General features: G+C 47.1%; 1 protein-coding gene across 1 annotated transcript in view; it reads right to left on the bottom strand.

The window, feature by feature from the left end:
• LOC125451783 (cadherin-2-like) overlaps positions 1–14,596 on the bottom strand; it is a 164,512-nt gene that overhangs the window by 38,515 nt on the left and 111,401 nt on the right. Inside the window, exons 5-7 of the mRNA XM_059646358.1 lie at positions 11,810–11,965; positions 8,975–9,119; positions 6,940–7,112 (exon numbers count right to left, since the gene is read on the bottom strand). Coding sequence (XP_059502341.1) covers positions 6,940–7,112; positions 8,975–9,119; positions 11,810–11,965 — 474 coding nt within the window. The remainder of the gene's footprint in view (positions 1–6,939; positions 7,113–8,974; positions 9,120–11,809; positions 11,966–14,596) is intronic.

Genomic DNA, 14,596 nt, shown 5'->3' with positions numbered 1-14,596 from the left:
ATGCTAACTGCCCAGTCAAATGGAGATTACCAAACGGGGAACACCCTGACAAATCATGGAGATTGGAGGAGGAGCATAGTTGGAGTATGTAAGGACCAGGAGGAGCCTGAGAACATCAAAATGTATCATATTGTTTTTTGAATAGGCAGTCCTGCATTTATCTCCCAGTGCAGCTCTCAATTTCATGTTGAGCAATCAAAATTGGATTTGTGCAATCCCATTAAAATGCCAGAATGTTTAATGGCTTTTGGAAATCGCTGAACAGGTGCTGAAAATGTCAAACCTTCCTACAAAAGACAAGACAGTGTAAAACAATGACACCACCTCGTTCCCTGGGTTACCTGTATCGGAAACTCTAACTTCAGCGAACAGATGCACTTTACATAATCCTCCGCAGAGACTGAAAGGGGACCTCTGCAGAGAGTTCAATTCGATTACGCAGAAATTCAAAACCATTGCTTTTTCCAAATGGAATGTTCAATAAATTCAACAGGGACAAAAAAAAACACCACCACACACTCCCTTCATTGAACCCAGAAAAGAACAGGCAGGTTCAAGCACTGCACTCTCATACAGAGAGATCTCGAGTTTCATCCTTTGTGCATTGATGAGGCTGCGTTGCAGTGTTCCCGGGATAAATGGGAGAGGTGGGCAGGGGTAAGATCAGTGGCAGACTCCTAGCTTGGCCTAAAGCCCAAAGGGTTTGGTGTTCATATCCAACAGCTGTTTCCTTCTCCAGTGAGACCTATTCAGGTGCATGTTGCTAGGAAACGGGCAGATCACCAACAGTGGGAATCTGGTGCGTGCACAGAGCAGCAAGTCTTTTTGGAAACAAAACCCTGCCCCTCAACAGCAACACAAGGAAACAGTCTCTCTGGTGCTACAAGTAAAGAAAAGCAGATCCAGCTGATTGGATTTAGTCTCGTACATAGGCTGGCACTCTGATACATCATGGAATGCAGCTCTCCTCCCTCACCGAGCTACCACCTTCCCCCTACTTACTATAACAGAGGGAATGTTAGACGCTCAGCCCATCGACTCTGCTCCACCACACGAGATCACAGCCGATCAGACAACCCTCAACCTCACTCTCCTGCCTCCACCCCCCGCAAGAACCTTTAATGCCCCCTCTCTGATTAAAACTATCTCTCTCAGCCTTGAATATACTGAATGACCCAGCCTCAACAGCCCTTTGCAGTAAAGAATTCCTTGGATTTACCCTCCTTGGAGAAGAAATTCCTCATCTCCATCTTAAATGGGTGGCCCCTTACCCTGAGAGGATACCTTCTGGCCCTAGACCCTCCCACGAGGGGAAACAACCTTTCCACATCTACCCTGTCAAATCCCCTAAAAATCTTATATCTTTCAATAAAGTCACCTCTCATTCTTCTAAACTCCAAGGAGTACAGGCCCCAATCTACCCAAACTCTCATGCAACAGTCCTGCCACACAGGGATGAGTTCAGTGAACCTTCTCTGGGCTGTGTCTCATTAATTAAGGTCAGACTAGCTGGAACTCAGCACATTGACGTGCAGTTTTAGCCTCTCACATTGGTCAGTTACCACCTTACCATCCTCCGGAATGGTTTACTGGTGTAAGACATATAGAACAGTGATACTATATTGGGTTCAGGAAAACCTTCTACAGCAACATTGTCCTTGCTCAGGGATGAGGCGGCGGCTCCTGGACCTTATTCTTGGGAAGTCGGGTGGGGGTGGGGGAAGTTGGGGGCAGGGATCGTGGTATTCTAAAGGGCCAGGCTGAAAGGACAAGGACCTTTCATACATTAAAATGGGGAAAAAGCCAACAGCTTCATCATGAAAACAGACTGAACCCGGTGTGTCGCAAAGAGGTAGATGGTGTACAAGCGAGGCATGTGACCACAAACAAATCCAGAACAGCAAATCAGACAGAGACCAACACTAGGAAGAGAAATGCTGCTTACGATGTTGACCAAGCAGACAGAAGAGACTGAATATTGCAGGTTCACAGCAGGTTTGGAGAAAGGAAAAAGGGCAGAAGAAAAGAGAGGGCATGCGAAGCTTACACAAAACAGGAATCCCAAAGTTTTCATTGGGCTTATAAACGGTGGGACCAAAAACGGGGTTCGTACATGGAGGGTGAGGTGATACAGGACTACTTTGCGTCTGTCGTTACATAGTAAGGGTGCTCCACGGGTCAGAGTGAGAAGAGGAAATTCTGTCACTCGGTTTTGAAACCGGTGAGGAGGTAGCATTGGGCTTGCTGCCCACATTTACATTTCATAAGGCACCAGGAAATGGAGGAAGTGAAAATAGACACTGTGGAACCATGGACTGCAATTTTCCAGACTTCCTCAGACTCCAAAGGACCGGAGAGCTGCAAACTTTGCACTCTATTTACGAGCAACCGGGTACAGATAATCTGAGCAACTAGAACACCGTCAGTTGAGTGAGAAAGCTTCTCGCAACAATATCATGGGACAAAATTAATAATCATTTGGACAAACATAGAACTGTTACAAAAACGAGCACAAATGCGTTCCAGGTGAATTGTATTGAACTAACTTTCTGGAGGTCCTTTGAAGAGACAGCAGGGAAGGCTGATGAGGGTAATGCAGTGAATGTGGAGTATGCAAGACTTCCAAAAAAAAATGCTCAATACAGGACAGGATCATGGGCAAAGTAACAGGAACCGGAATAAAAGGGACTGCAGCATCATGGGTAATATTTTCGAGCTCCAACAGGAGACAGAGTGGTGAATGAATATAAATTAACATATATGCATGACATGAACCTTATTTCAATGGGCACAATGCCAAAATTTGTGGGCAATGCATCACCTAGAATTTAATGCAGAGAAACGAGAGGGGGTTCTAACAGAGATATTATAAAGGGCGCATTTGAAACTAAGTGCAGGAGCTGGGTGTATGTGCGTACAAATCCAGACAGCTGACGTAGTGGCTAATAAAGTATAATGCCACCTGGGCCTTTTCAACCAACATCAAATGCAAATGAAACATTGGTTTAGCTTCAACAAGATTATTGCAGCAACTGGAAAACTGAACAGTTTTGGGCCCTGTACCTAAGGAAATATAGACTGGCATTGCAGGCAGTTGAGAAGGTTCACTCGGCTGATCCCAGGTACGGAGGGTGTCTCTTATGAGAGTTTGAGTAAGTTGGGCCTGTACTCATTGGAGTTTAGAAGAATGTGAGGTGACCTTATTGATACTTACAAGATTTTTAAGGGGTACCTGATAGGGTAGACGTGGAAAGGTTGATTCCCCTTGTGGGAGAGTCTAGGCCCAGAGGGAATAATCTCAGAATAAGAATTTAAGACAGAGATGATGGAGGATTTCTCCTGAGAGGAGTGAATCTGTGGGATTCTTTACCACAGAGAGGATGTTATGGCTGGTCCATTACAGACATTCAAGGCTGAGAGAGACAGACTTTTAATCAGTGAGGGGACATTGATGGTTATGAGGGAAAGGCAGGAAAGTGGAGTTGCGGATTATCAAATCAGCTATGGGTCTGACTGAATGGCAGAGCAGGCTCGATGGGCTGAATGGCCTGCTTATGATCTTCTGGTTCCGGGCTTTGGAAAGATGTGAAAACACGGGAGAGGGTGCATTTGCGAGAATGAGGAACTCAGTTACGTAGTTAGATTGGAAAAACCATGACGGCTTCAGTGGAGAATTTCCTGGGAGCGGTGGTGGGAATTCAACCGAGATCATCAAAGCCATGAGGGCTGTGGACAGAGTACATGGGGGGTGGGGGGGGGGTCTGCTCCCACTGGTACAGAGAAAGTTTAAAGATAGTTGGTACAAGCCATGATAGCACAGCCAGCCAGAGCGTGGAACGTACTGCCGGTGGAGACAGATTCAAGCAGGATTTGACCTGGATAATCATTCGCTCAGGAAGAATGTGCAGACACTGACAGCAGATTTCTTTCCCGTAATTAATTAATTCTTGCAATAGTGAACAGGATGGGACTGATAGCGGTTACAAGACCTCCCGTGAGACTAGCCATTATTTTTTTTTCAGGAATTTTTACTAAATTCTAATTCCACCACCTCCCACAGTGGGATTTGAACCGGTGTGCCCTGGGATCCAGGGCGGCTAGACCCAAATGACACTAACACTATTCCACTACCGACCCATGTTGTTGAGTTCAATTTTTTTAAAAAATCTGGAATTAGTCTAACGTTGACACATCTTGTTCACTAATGCCCTTTGGGGAGGGGAAATCTGCCATCCTTGCCTGGTCTGGCCTACATGTGAGTCCAGACCCACAGCAACGAGCTTGATCTTAGCTGCCCTCTGGGCAATTAGGGATGGGCTATAAACACAAGGTGGCCAAACTCTCTTGTATGAAGTAGAATTAAAAATTAATACATGCCAGGGGGTGGTTCAAATGCACAAGATGGATGAGTGACCCACATGCAGGAATGCATGAAGGATAGGACTTCATACAAATATCTGCACAGAGGTATAAATGCCAACACAACAAAACCCTTGTTATTATATCAGCTCGAGTATCGTGCAAAGGACCTAGTTCGCCTCAGCATCGTAGACAATAAAAACTCCCTGTAATACCTGCCTTTCCTGTCATAAATGACAATACACCAGGGAAACCCAGCTCTTGTTTACAGCTTTCACACAGATACAAAAACTTAGCGATTCAAAAGTGGCTCACTAAAGGGAAGGGATAATATTTCAAGGGCCCTGTGTATTGATCTGCACTGACGGATGCAGTGATTAATATTTTAAAGATGTGCAGGAACACAAACCACCTCTGTCCAGTTTGCCATTTAAATATTTACAGCTTGTTCCTCCCCATCGCCACCTCTAGAAAAAAAACTGCCTCTTGTATGTTTCATGTCACATCTCAGCTATTTCTCGAGAGATTGAAACAATAAACAAGAGGTGCTGAATGCATATCAGACCTTGATTAGGCCACAGATAACAACTTCAGTCTCAGACACCAAATCAAAAATAAAAAGCACTGGAGAAGGTGGAATAAGTTTTATAAAAGCATGAGAGAATGATGGGGTCTGGGTCGGGGGACTCAGAATTTTACAGGTTTCTAACATGACTATAGACAGGGTGAACACAGGAGGATGTTCCTGATGGTGGGGGAGCCCAGAACCAGGGGGTCACATTCTAAGGAGACGGGCTGGTCCATTTAGGAACGAGTTGAGGAGGAATGTCTTCACCCAGAGAGTGGGGGAGCCTGTGGCATCCTCTGCCACAGAAAGTGGTTGAGGCCAAAACATTGAATATTTGCAAGAAGCAGTTAGATGCAGTTATTACACCTAAAGGGATCAAAGGGTATGGGGAGAAAGTGAGAACAGGGGACTAAGCAGGACGATCAGCTTGATCATATTGAATGGTCGAGCAGGCTTGAAGGGCCGAATGGCCTACGTTTGCTCCTATACCCTACTCATTTCCCAGGGAAAGCGGGGAGTCTTTCACCCCAGCAAAGAGAAGACTTCGAGGCCTGACAGATGCTGCAAATTAAATACTTTAGATACATTGCTTTCAAATTAATGACACAAGGATTATTTTTTGAGATCTCAGCTTGTCAAAATCTACATTCTTGTCTTAGTCGACTGACTGAATGCAACGTTACCTCAACTTTCTGAGCAAACGTGCACAGAAAGCTGGATGTGAAAGAAATCTTTAAAGATGGTGCAGACACACTGCAAGGAATTGCAACAAAGGGTCACCAAACACAGTCCTGGGACAAAGGGATTTTCCGATGTGGACACTCTGCAGTTGAGACGATCAAGGGAGATTGCAATGAAGAACACAAAATACTTACAGCGACTGACAGGGCAGGAGGAGGCTGTCTGGGGGGTGCAGGACTAGGGGCTGGATACTTCGGGCCAAGATGAGGAAGGTGAATCACTGAGAACGTAAATCTTGAGAAACGCCTGCCCCATACAGCTGTGGGCGCTCAGATGTTTAGTAAGTTCAAGACAGAGACCAATAGATTGCCACAAAAACAAATCAGCAGAGAGTGCTGGGCAGTTGGCTGAAAAATGGCAAGTAACAGTGTCACCTCAAGTGCCAGGCAATAGCCATCTCAAACAAATGATCAGCCCCTTGACAGTCAATGGCGTTAGATCACTGAATACCACACGATCAACATCCACAGGTTTATCAGTGACCTGAACCTCAACTGGATTCACCACATAAACAGTGGCTACACTGGCAGGTCAGAAGCTAGGAATACTGTAATGGGTGCCTCACCTCCTGACTCCCCAAAGCCTGTCTCCCATCTACCAGGCACAAGTCAGGAGTGTGATGGAATACTCCCCACTTGTCTGGATGGGTGCAGCCCCAACAACACTCGAGAACCTTGCCATCATCCAGGATGAAGCAGCCGCTCGATTGGCACCACATCCACAAACATCCACTCCCTCCACCACCGACACTCAGTAGCAGCAGTGTGTACCTTCTACAAGATGCACTGCTGAAGTTCACCAAAGATCCTCAGGCAGCACCTTCCAAACCCACGAACACTTCCATCTAGAAGGACAAGGGCAGCAGATACATGGGATCACCACCCCCTGCAAGTTCCCTTCCGAGCCACTCACCATCCTGACTTGGAAATATATCACCGTTCCTTCCGTGTCACTGGGTCAAAATCCTGGAATTCCCTCCCTCAGGGTATTGTGGGTCTAACTACAGCACACGGACTGTAGCAGTTCAAGAAAGCAGCTCAACCCCACCCTTTCAAGGCGCAACTAGGGACAGGGAGTAAATGCTGACCCAGTGACACCCACATTCCAAGAATGGATATATGGAAAAATAAACTCTTCCTGACACTCAGCTCATCGAACAAAGCTGAGCTGCTGACTAAAGGTTTTAATTCAAGGGCAAGTGCAAAGCAATAAATATTTATTGACCGAGAAACAAAGCAAAAGCCAATGTTTGCTCCCCATGTATACCGTACCTCTCTGTCAAGGCCAGCTGCGACAGTGACGATATCACCAGTCTGGTTATTGATTGTGAACATGTTTGGAGACGGGCTGTTTGGCATTTGGGAGAGAATCTTGTACCTCAACAAGCCATTGGCGGAATTAGGATCATCAGCATCTACCGCAGTGACTGCCATCACAAATGTGCCTGAGGAGGAGAAAGGAAAGCTTAATCTTTGATCTAATGGTGAACAGCTCACAGTCAACTTGACACTTAAAATAAGGATCACTGATTGGATCCTTTTGACATGGCTCCTACAAACACAACACACCTTTAGGGTCTCTCTGGCCCTGAGGCCATTAGTTCCCCATCGAGCTTTGTGAGACTGGCTTTAAACGTGAATCGTACCTGATCCAATGTCGCCATTTTAGCTTGGCCTCTCGCAGAGTTGAAACTGCTCTTGATGCAACATGTTGGCCCCAAGCCTTTGGCTTTGAGCGTGCGCCAAGCAGGGTCCAGTCTCCTCCCCGCATCCCATCCTGCCCCAGCCCAACCATGCTAACAGACTGCTAATACCCCTTCACTCCTAAGAGTCTGGCCGTGCTGCCAGGGCCTGCCCAGGCACAAGGCGGCAAGTGGAGAATGAGAATCCAATTAACTGAACAAACCCGAAGGCCCATACCAACAATGGTGACGACAAGATTGTCTGACAAAGCCATCTGGCTCGCCATTTTCCTTCCCTGAGGGGCATCATATCCAGTTTGGCCCATAGGTGACTCAAGACCCATAGCAATATGGCGGATACCCAGCTACCCTGTTAGTCCTGCACCACCCACTAACACCCCCTCCCCCCGCTCTGTTACACTTGCAAGGAAGAGTCAATCAATAGTGGTCTTGCCAGCGAGACCACTCCCCCACCACCCCATTATCACCCCAACGAATATCAACAAAAGGGCTCTATCCTGGTAGCCAAGGTAACACGAGGCTATTTAGTCATAGAATTTTTACAGCACAGAAAGAGGCCCTCAGCCCATCGTGTCCAGACTTAGAAGCGTCTAGGCCCGAAACGTTAGCTTTCCTGCTCAGCCTGCTGTGCTCATCCAGCTCTATACCTTGTTATCCATCTATCCTCGTCCAATTTCCCAGCACCTGGCCTGCGCCCTCACACACTCTGCCATTGCAAGTGCTCATCTAAATGCTTCTTAAAAGATGCCGAGAGTTCCTGTCTCCAACACCCTTTAGTCAGTGGCTCCCAGATAGCCATCACCCTCTGGGTGAAAACAAAATTGTCACATTCCCCTCTAAACCTCCTGCCCCCTTTCCCTTAAACAGGTGGCCCCCTGGTCACTGGCCCCTCTACTCAGGAGGAGAGTTTTTCCCTTTTTATCCTATCCACTGCCCAGGTTTGGTCTCCCAGAGAAAAACAAAATTACGTTGAGTTGAAACGGGAGAAAAGAATTCTTCACAGACTGATGTTCAAAGTCTCCTGTTGCTGCATCGATCAGATGATCGGTGTTACAAACCTGGCCTCTGAAATAAACAGGGACATGAAATTTTATAAGACTCAAGGCTATGGGCCTTGTGCTGGAAAGGATAGGGGGATTGGTGTAGATAGCATAGCTTTGGCTGCCTCGATGGGCTGAAGGGCCTCCTCTATCCTGTATGACTATGATTCTCAGACGGTGCCCCAGTAACAACGCTACTAGAGATCCAGAGGCCCCAGGTCAAAGCATGGGGGAAGGGCAGATGGTAGAGTTTTAATTCCGTTATTAAATCTGGAATTGAAAAACTAGTCTCAGTGACTGGGAGCAGGAACTGACATGAACCATTGTCAAAATCTGGTTCATTAGCATCCCTTTAGAGAAGGAAATCTGCCATCTTTACCCAGTCTGGCCTACACGTGACTCCAGGCCCACAGCAACGGGGTCGACTCCTAACTGCCCGCTAATGGCCCTAGCGAGACACACAGCATAAGGGCAATTAGGGACAGGCAATAAAGACAGAAGTAGTCTCAGGCTACCAGAGAACGGCTGGTACATTCTGCAACGAGGAATCTAACCATCTGTTACCTGGTTTCGATCCTTCTGGGACAGAACCATTCCAGACTTGATGCAGAAACTCTGGGCGGTTATCGTTCATATCAATGACGTTGATAACTATGTCAATTGGATTTTCCACTTGATTTCCATTCAGATCCACTGCGTGGGCTCGTAGCTACAAGACAAGCAGCACATCAATATAGCATCGAAACCAGCCATGGGTAACCACAAGATTAACAACCCTTTCAAACATCAGGCTACACGTCACTACTTAAGCTTAAAGAATACTTTTTTTCTCCATTCATTCTGTGGGATGTGGGCATCACTGACAGGGCCCAGCATTTATTGCCCGTCCCTAGCTGCCCCTTGAGAAGGTGGGGGTGAGCTGCCTTCTTGAATCACTACTGTCCATGTGCTGTGGGTTGACCCACAATGTCCCTAGGGAGGGAATCCCAGGATTGTGACCCAGTGACACTGAAGGAACAGCAATATATTTCCAAGACAGGATGGCGAGTGGCTTGGAGGGGGATCTTGTAGGGAGTGGTGTTCTCATGTATCTGCTGCCCTTGTCCTTCTAGATGGAAGTGGTTGTGGGTTTGGAAGGTGCTGTCTGAGAATTTCTGCAGTGCATCTTGTAGATGGTACATGCTGCTGTTACTTAGCGTCGGTGGGTGGAGGGAGTGGATGTTTGTGGATGTGATGCCAATCAAGTGGCTACTTTGTCCTGGATGGCGTTGAGCTTCTCGAGGGTTATTGGGGCTGCACCCATCCAGGCAAGTGGGGAGTATTCCATCACACTCCTGACTTGTGTATTGTAGATGGTGGACAGGCTTTGGGGAGTCAGGAGGTGAGTTACTTATTGCAGTATTGTATCTTCTGGCCTGCTCTTGTAGCCACTGTGTTTCTGTGGGGAGTCCAGTTGAGTTTCTGGTCTGAACCTGATTAAAGCCTTTTCCACATTTTGGGCTTATAGCATTTCGATTTGTTGCTTTATAGTACTTCCAAACTTTAAAACGTCACACAAATTATATTTAATTCATAAGATATAAGAAATTCGCAGACAACACTCATTTGATCTCAGCTGGAGTTCTAGGTGCGACATCTCAGGGAAGATGAGAAAGTGTTGGAGCGCATACAGGAACGACTGTGTTGAGGGCAGAGTGGTGAAGCTGGAAGATGGCGGAGAGATTTGATTTGGGTTTCAAAAGTATGAGTGGGCTGGACAAAACTAATGGAAAGAAGGCCGTCTTTGTTTATGAAAGGAACAAAGGACGAGGTGGTGCAGATTTAAAAAGTGATGTACAAACGAAGCAAGGCTGACAGGAGAGAAAACTTATTCAGCCAGCAACTAGTTAGGGTCTGGAATGCTCTGCCTGGGAAATGTGGTGTAGGCAGGTTCCATTCAGGCATTCAAGATGGGCACTGGATGGTTATGTGGGCAGAAATGGGGAGCAGGGAGACAGGGAAACAGGGAAGAGGCAGAAAAAAAACTTGGTCAGAGAATTACTCAACTGATCACTGGAAATGGGTGATGGGCACTTTCTCAGAATAATTCAGATTTAGAAGAATGAGAAGGGATTTTATTGAAATGTCTAAGATCCTGAGGGGGCATGGTCAGGTAAATGCCTCTTGGGAGCACTAAGAATGAGGGCACACAGTTTCCAAATAAAATTGCACACTTAAAGAGAGAAAGGCAAACAAATTTCTTCCATTCAGAGGGTTAGGAATTGCTGAAATTCTCCTCCACAGGGGTGTGCTCTGAGGAGGGACAGGGGGTGGAGGAGAAGACTACATGAAGGGGCGGGGAAGGAGGGAAGAAGGTGGAGAAGGGAAGGAGAAAGGGGTAGAGGGTGGTGGCTGGAGGAGCGGAGTAGGAGGAGCTTGGATGCTGCAATTTTATTGCACAAGGGCTCCCTACTCCCTCTGTGCTGCAGCTTTCTGCAGTCTTTCACCATTTAAATAATATTCAACTCCTCTAAGCTCTGCGACAAAGTGCATAATCTGGCATTTTCCCCACTTTCTGTTACAGGTTTTTGCTCATTCACCTGATTACGTTTCCCCGTAATATCATAGCGTCATTCTCGCCACAAATGGAACAGTCATAGACCCTCAGCCCTTCGAGCCTGTGCCTCGATTTGATAACATGAAAGCTGATCTACTATCTCAATGCCATTCTGCTGCACTCTATCAACATCCCACATCCCTTCATATCTACAAGCTAATCTTTATCCGCCCTGAACCTCTCAGTGAGCCAGCTTCCACTATTCTCTTGAGGTAGAGGATGCCGAAGATAATGCTCAATTTAGCCCAAGTAAAAACTGAAAGCACTATGGATGCTGTTCTGGGGAAGGGTCACAGGACCCGAAATGTTAATGCTGTTTTTTTCCATCCGCAGATGCTGCCAGGCCTGCTGAGCTTTTCCAGCAACTTTGTTTTTGTTTGTGATTAATTTAGCCCATTGCACACGTGCTATGTCTTTGAAAGCTATCTGAAACCCAGCACTCTCCCATCCCCTACACCCCTACCCTTTCTCCAGAGCCACCCCCACGTCTCACAGGAAAACAACGGCAACAGGAGCAGGCCATTCAGCCTTCCTGAGCCTATCCTGTGATTCAGCACAATCATGGTTGATCCTTCAAATATTGACACTGTTCCCTTTTGTAGGTTCCTGTTGAATCTGTTTTGCCAAACTTCCCCACAGTGCTCCAGGTCACAACTCCCTCGCGGCGTACAATTATTACTTCTCCATCCTCCCTGCCAGCTATCCGTCTGTCCCCTCTTGTTAACAACTCTCCAGCCACAGGATGCAGCTGCTGCCCTGGTTAAATAACAAAAATGCTTGGCCCTCGCCACGCAGTGACTTACGTGGTAGGAAGCTCTCTGTTCCCGATCCAGAGGTTTCGTCACAACGAGCTGACCGGAGATGGGATTAATGCTGAAGATTCCAGCTGGTGGCTGATCTGCCCCTGGCCCTGTGACACTGTAGCGTAGTGAACGGTTTTTATCGCGGTCGGAGCGGATCTGTAAATCCGAAAGGAAAAGGAAAGTCACGCATTACCGAAAGACAACAAAAGGTGTAATTGTGCAAGGGTTCTTGTATCCTTCAATGGGGAGGTGCCAGTCCAGCAATCATACCACTAGGTGGTCAATCCAGGAAATGTTCTGGGGACCTGGGTTCGAATCCTGTCATTGCAGATGGTGGAATATGAATTCAATAAAAATCTGATGGCTGTGTCATGGAACCACTCATTGGGGGAAAAATCCCATCAGGTTCTCTAATACCCTTTAGGGCAGGAAATCTGCCATCTTTACCTGGTCTGGCCCATCCATAGTAACCAGGTTGATTCATAAATGCCCTCTGGGCAATTGGAGACGGGCAATAAGTGTTCAACGATGAAGACATCCTAGAAATGAATATTCCCAGTGCCAGGAAGCTCTTAGTGCACTCCCAGTGTTCCTCATTCCAAAGGGTGGAGAATGTTTGGGATCGAGATCGGAAGCTCAATCATCCAGCAGGTACTGCTGAGAGATGGGTAAGATTTCTGGGCAATGGTGAGAGATGGCAGACAGGTAGATGATCAGGCTGAGTGTGTTCGAGTGGAGTTGGCTCGATGGACCAAATGACCTGCACTCGCTCCTATGTGTAATGTCCCTTTCATATAGGGAGCACAGCAAAATCCCACAACTCACAAGTCACAGTGTCCAGATTTGGCAGAAGGTTAAATATGGGTCTGGATAAACAAGAAACACCTCCTTCAAAAAATGTGCCATGCAAATCTTTTACACCCATTCCAGGATGAAGACAGAGTTGATGAACTCAGTGTCTGTTAAATAGTTCTTCTGATTCCCTCAGCACACGGATGAGGCTGGGATTTGGGCTCAGGACCCACTGAGCCCATAATCTTCCAACATGGGCACTGGTGTTAGGCAACACTGATAAAAAGGGGATAGTTTTTGCTACCCAGCTGGGGTGGTCATTAGCAACAGCATATCCGAATGCGCACGGCCCCTTCAGGAGGTTTTGTTTCAATTTAAATATTCCACCTATGACTAGGAGGTGGTTTTACTTTTAATGAATTATCTGCGAATGGTAAGTTATGCCCAGAAATTTTTGGAAGGGAAGCAAGGTGAAAGGAGAAAGTTTTAAAAAGGGACCTGAGGGACAGCGTTTTCCACACAGAGGGTGGTGTGTACACAGAATGAGATGTGGTAGATGCAGGTGCGGTTTCAGTTACAACATCTAAAATATATTTGGACAGGTACATGAATAGGAAAAAGTTTAGAGGGATATGGGCCAAATGCAGGCAGATGGGACATGTTTGGAGATAGATTGCCAATGCTGGATAACGCAGTGTAGATCTGGAGGAACACAGCAGGCCAGGCAGCATCAGAGGAGCAGGAAAGCTGATTTTTCAGGTTGGGATCCTTCGTCAGAATTTGGGGGGGGGGGGGGGGGGGGGAGCAGCGTGGTTTGGTGGGAAGGGTGCTCTGAAATAAAGAGAGTGGGGAGTGGTGATAGCAGGTAGGCGGTGGAGCGGATAGGTAGGAGAGCAGACACACAGGTCAAGGGGGCAGGGATGAAGCTGGTGAAGGCGAGTGTAGGTAGGAGGTGAGGGTGGGGATTGGTCAGCGAGTTGGTGGGAGGGAAGACGGACTGTTTAGGGAGACTGGTTGGTATGGACAAGTTGGGCCAGAGGCCCTGTTTCCTTGCTGTATGACTCTGACTCAAAACGTCACACTCCAGGGTTCTGAAGAATATAATGAAGAAACATAATCTTTGCTTTTCTCCCGCGGATGCTGTTGGACCTGCTGAGTTTCTCCGGCACTTCGTGCTTCTACCATCGCAGCAAAAAGGGCTCTGCAAACTTGCTATTTTTGTACAGATTTGCTTATGGGATGTGGGCTGTTGCTGACTAGATCAGCATCTATTACCCCATCTCTAATACCCTATCCCTAACTGCCCTCTGCCCATTGGGCAGTTAAGAGTCAACCACATTGCTGTGGGTCTGGAGTCACATATAGGCCAGACTGGGTAAGGATGGCAGACTCCCCCTCCCTAAAGTGAATCAGATGGGTTTTTAACGATGGTTGACAGCTATGTGGTTGATATTTAAGTTAACAAAGTGTGGATCTGGATGAACACAGCAGGCCAAGCAGCATCTCAGGAGCACAAAAGCTGACGTTTCGGGCCTAGACCCTTCATCAGAGAGGGGGATGGGGAGAGGGAACTGGAATAAGTAGGGAGAGAGGGGGAGGCGGACCGAAGATGGAGAGAAAAGAAGATAGGTGGAGAGGAGAGTATAGGTGGGGAGGTAGGGAGGGGATAGGTCAGTCCAGGGAAGACTCCATCTTCAGTCCGCCTCCCCCTCTCTCCCTATTTATTTCAGTTCCCACTCCCCATCCCCCTCTCTGAAGAAGGGTCTAGGCCCGAAAGGTCAGCTTTTATGCTCCTGAGATGCTGCTGGGCCTGCTGTGTTCATCCAGCTGCACACTTTGTTATCTCGGATTCTCCAGCATCTGCAGTTCCCATTATCACTTATGGTTGATATTTAATCCAGTTTGTTTTTTTTAAAAATTCAATTCAAATTCCACGTCCCCAAAGCATTAGCCTGAATTAGTCTGGAGGCACATAGAACCATACAGTAGGAGAGA

This window comes from Stegostoma tigrinum, chromosome 5, assembly GCF_030684315.1.
Source record: "Stegostoma tigrinum isolate sSteTig4 chromosome 5, sSteTig4.hap1, whole genome shotgun sequence".
Taxonomy (NCBI): Eukaryota; Metazoa; Chordata; class Chondrichthyes; order Orectolobiformes; family Stegostomatidae; genus Stegostoma; species Stegostoma tigrinum.
This window is presented reverse-complemented; position numbering and strand designations above follow the sequence as displayed.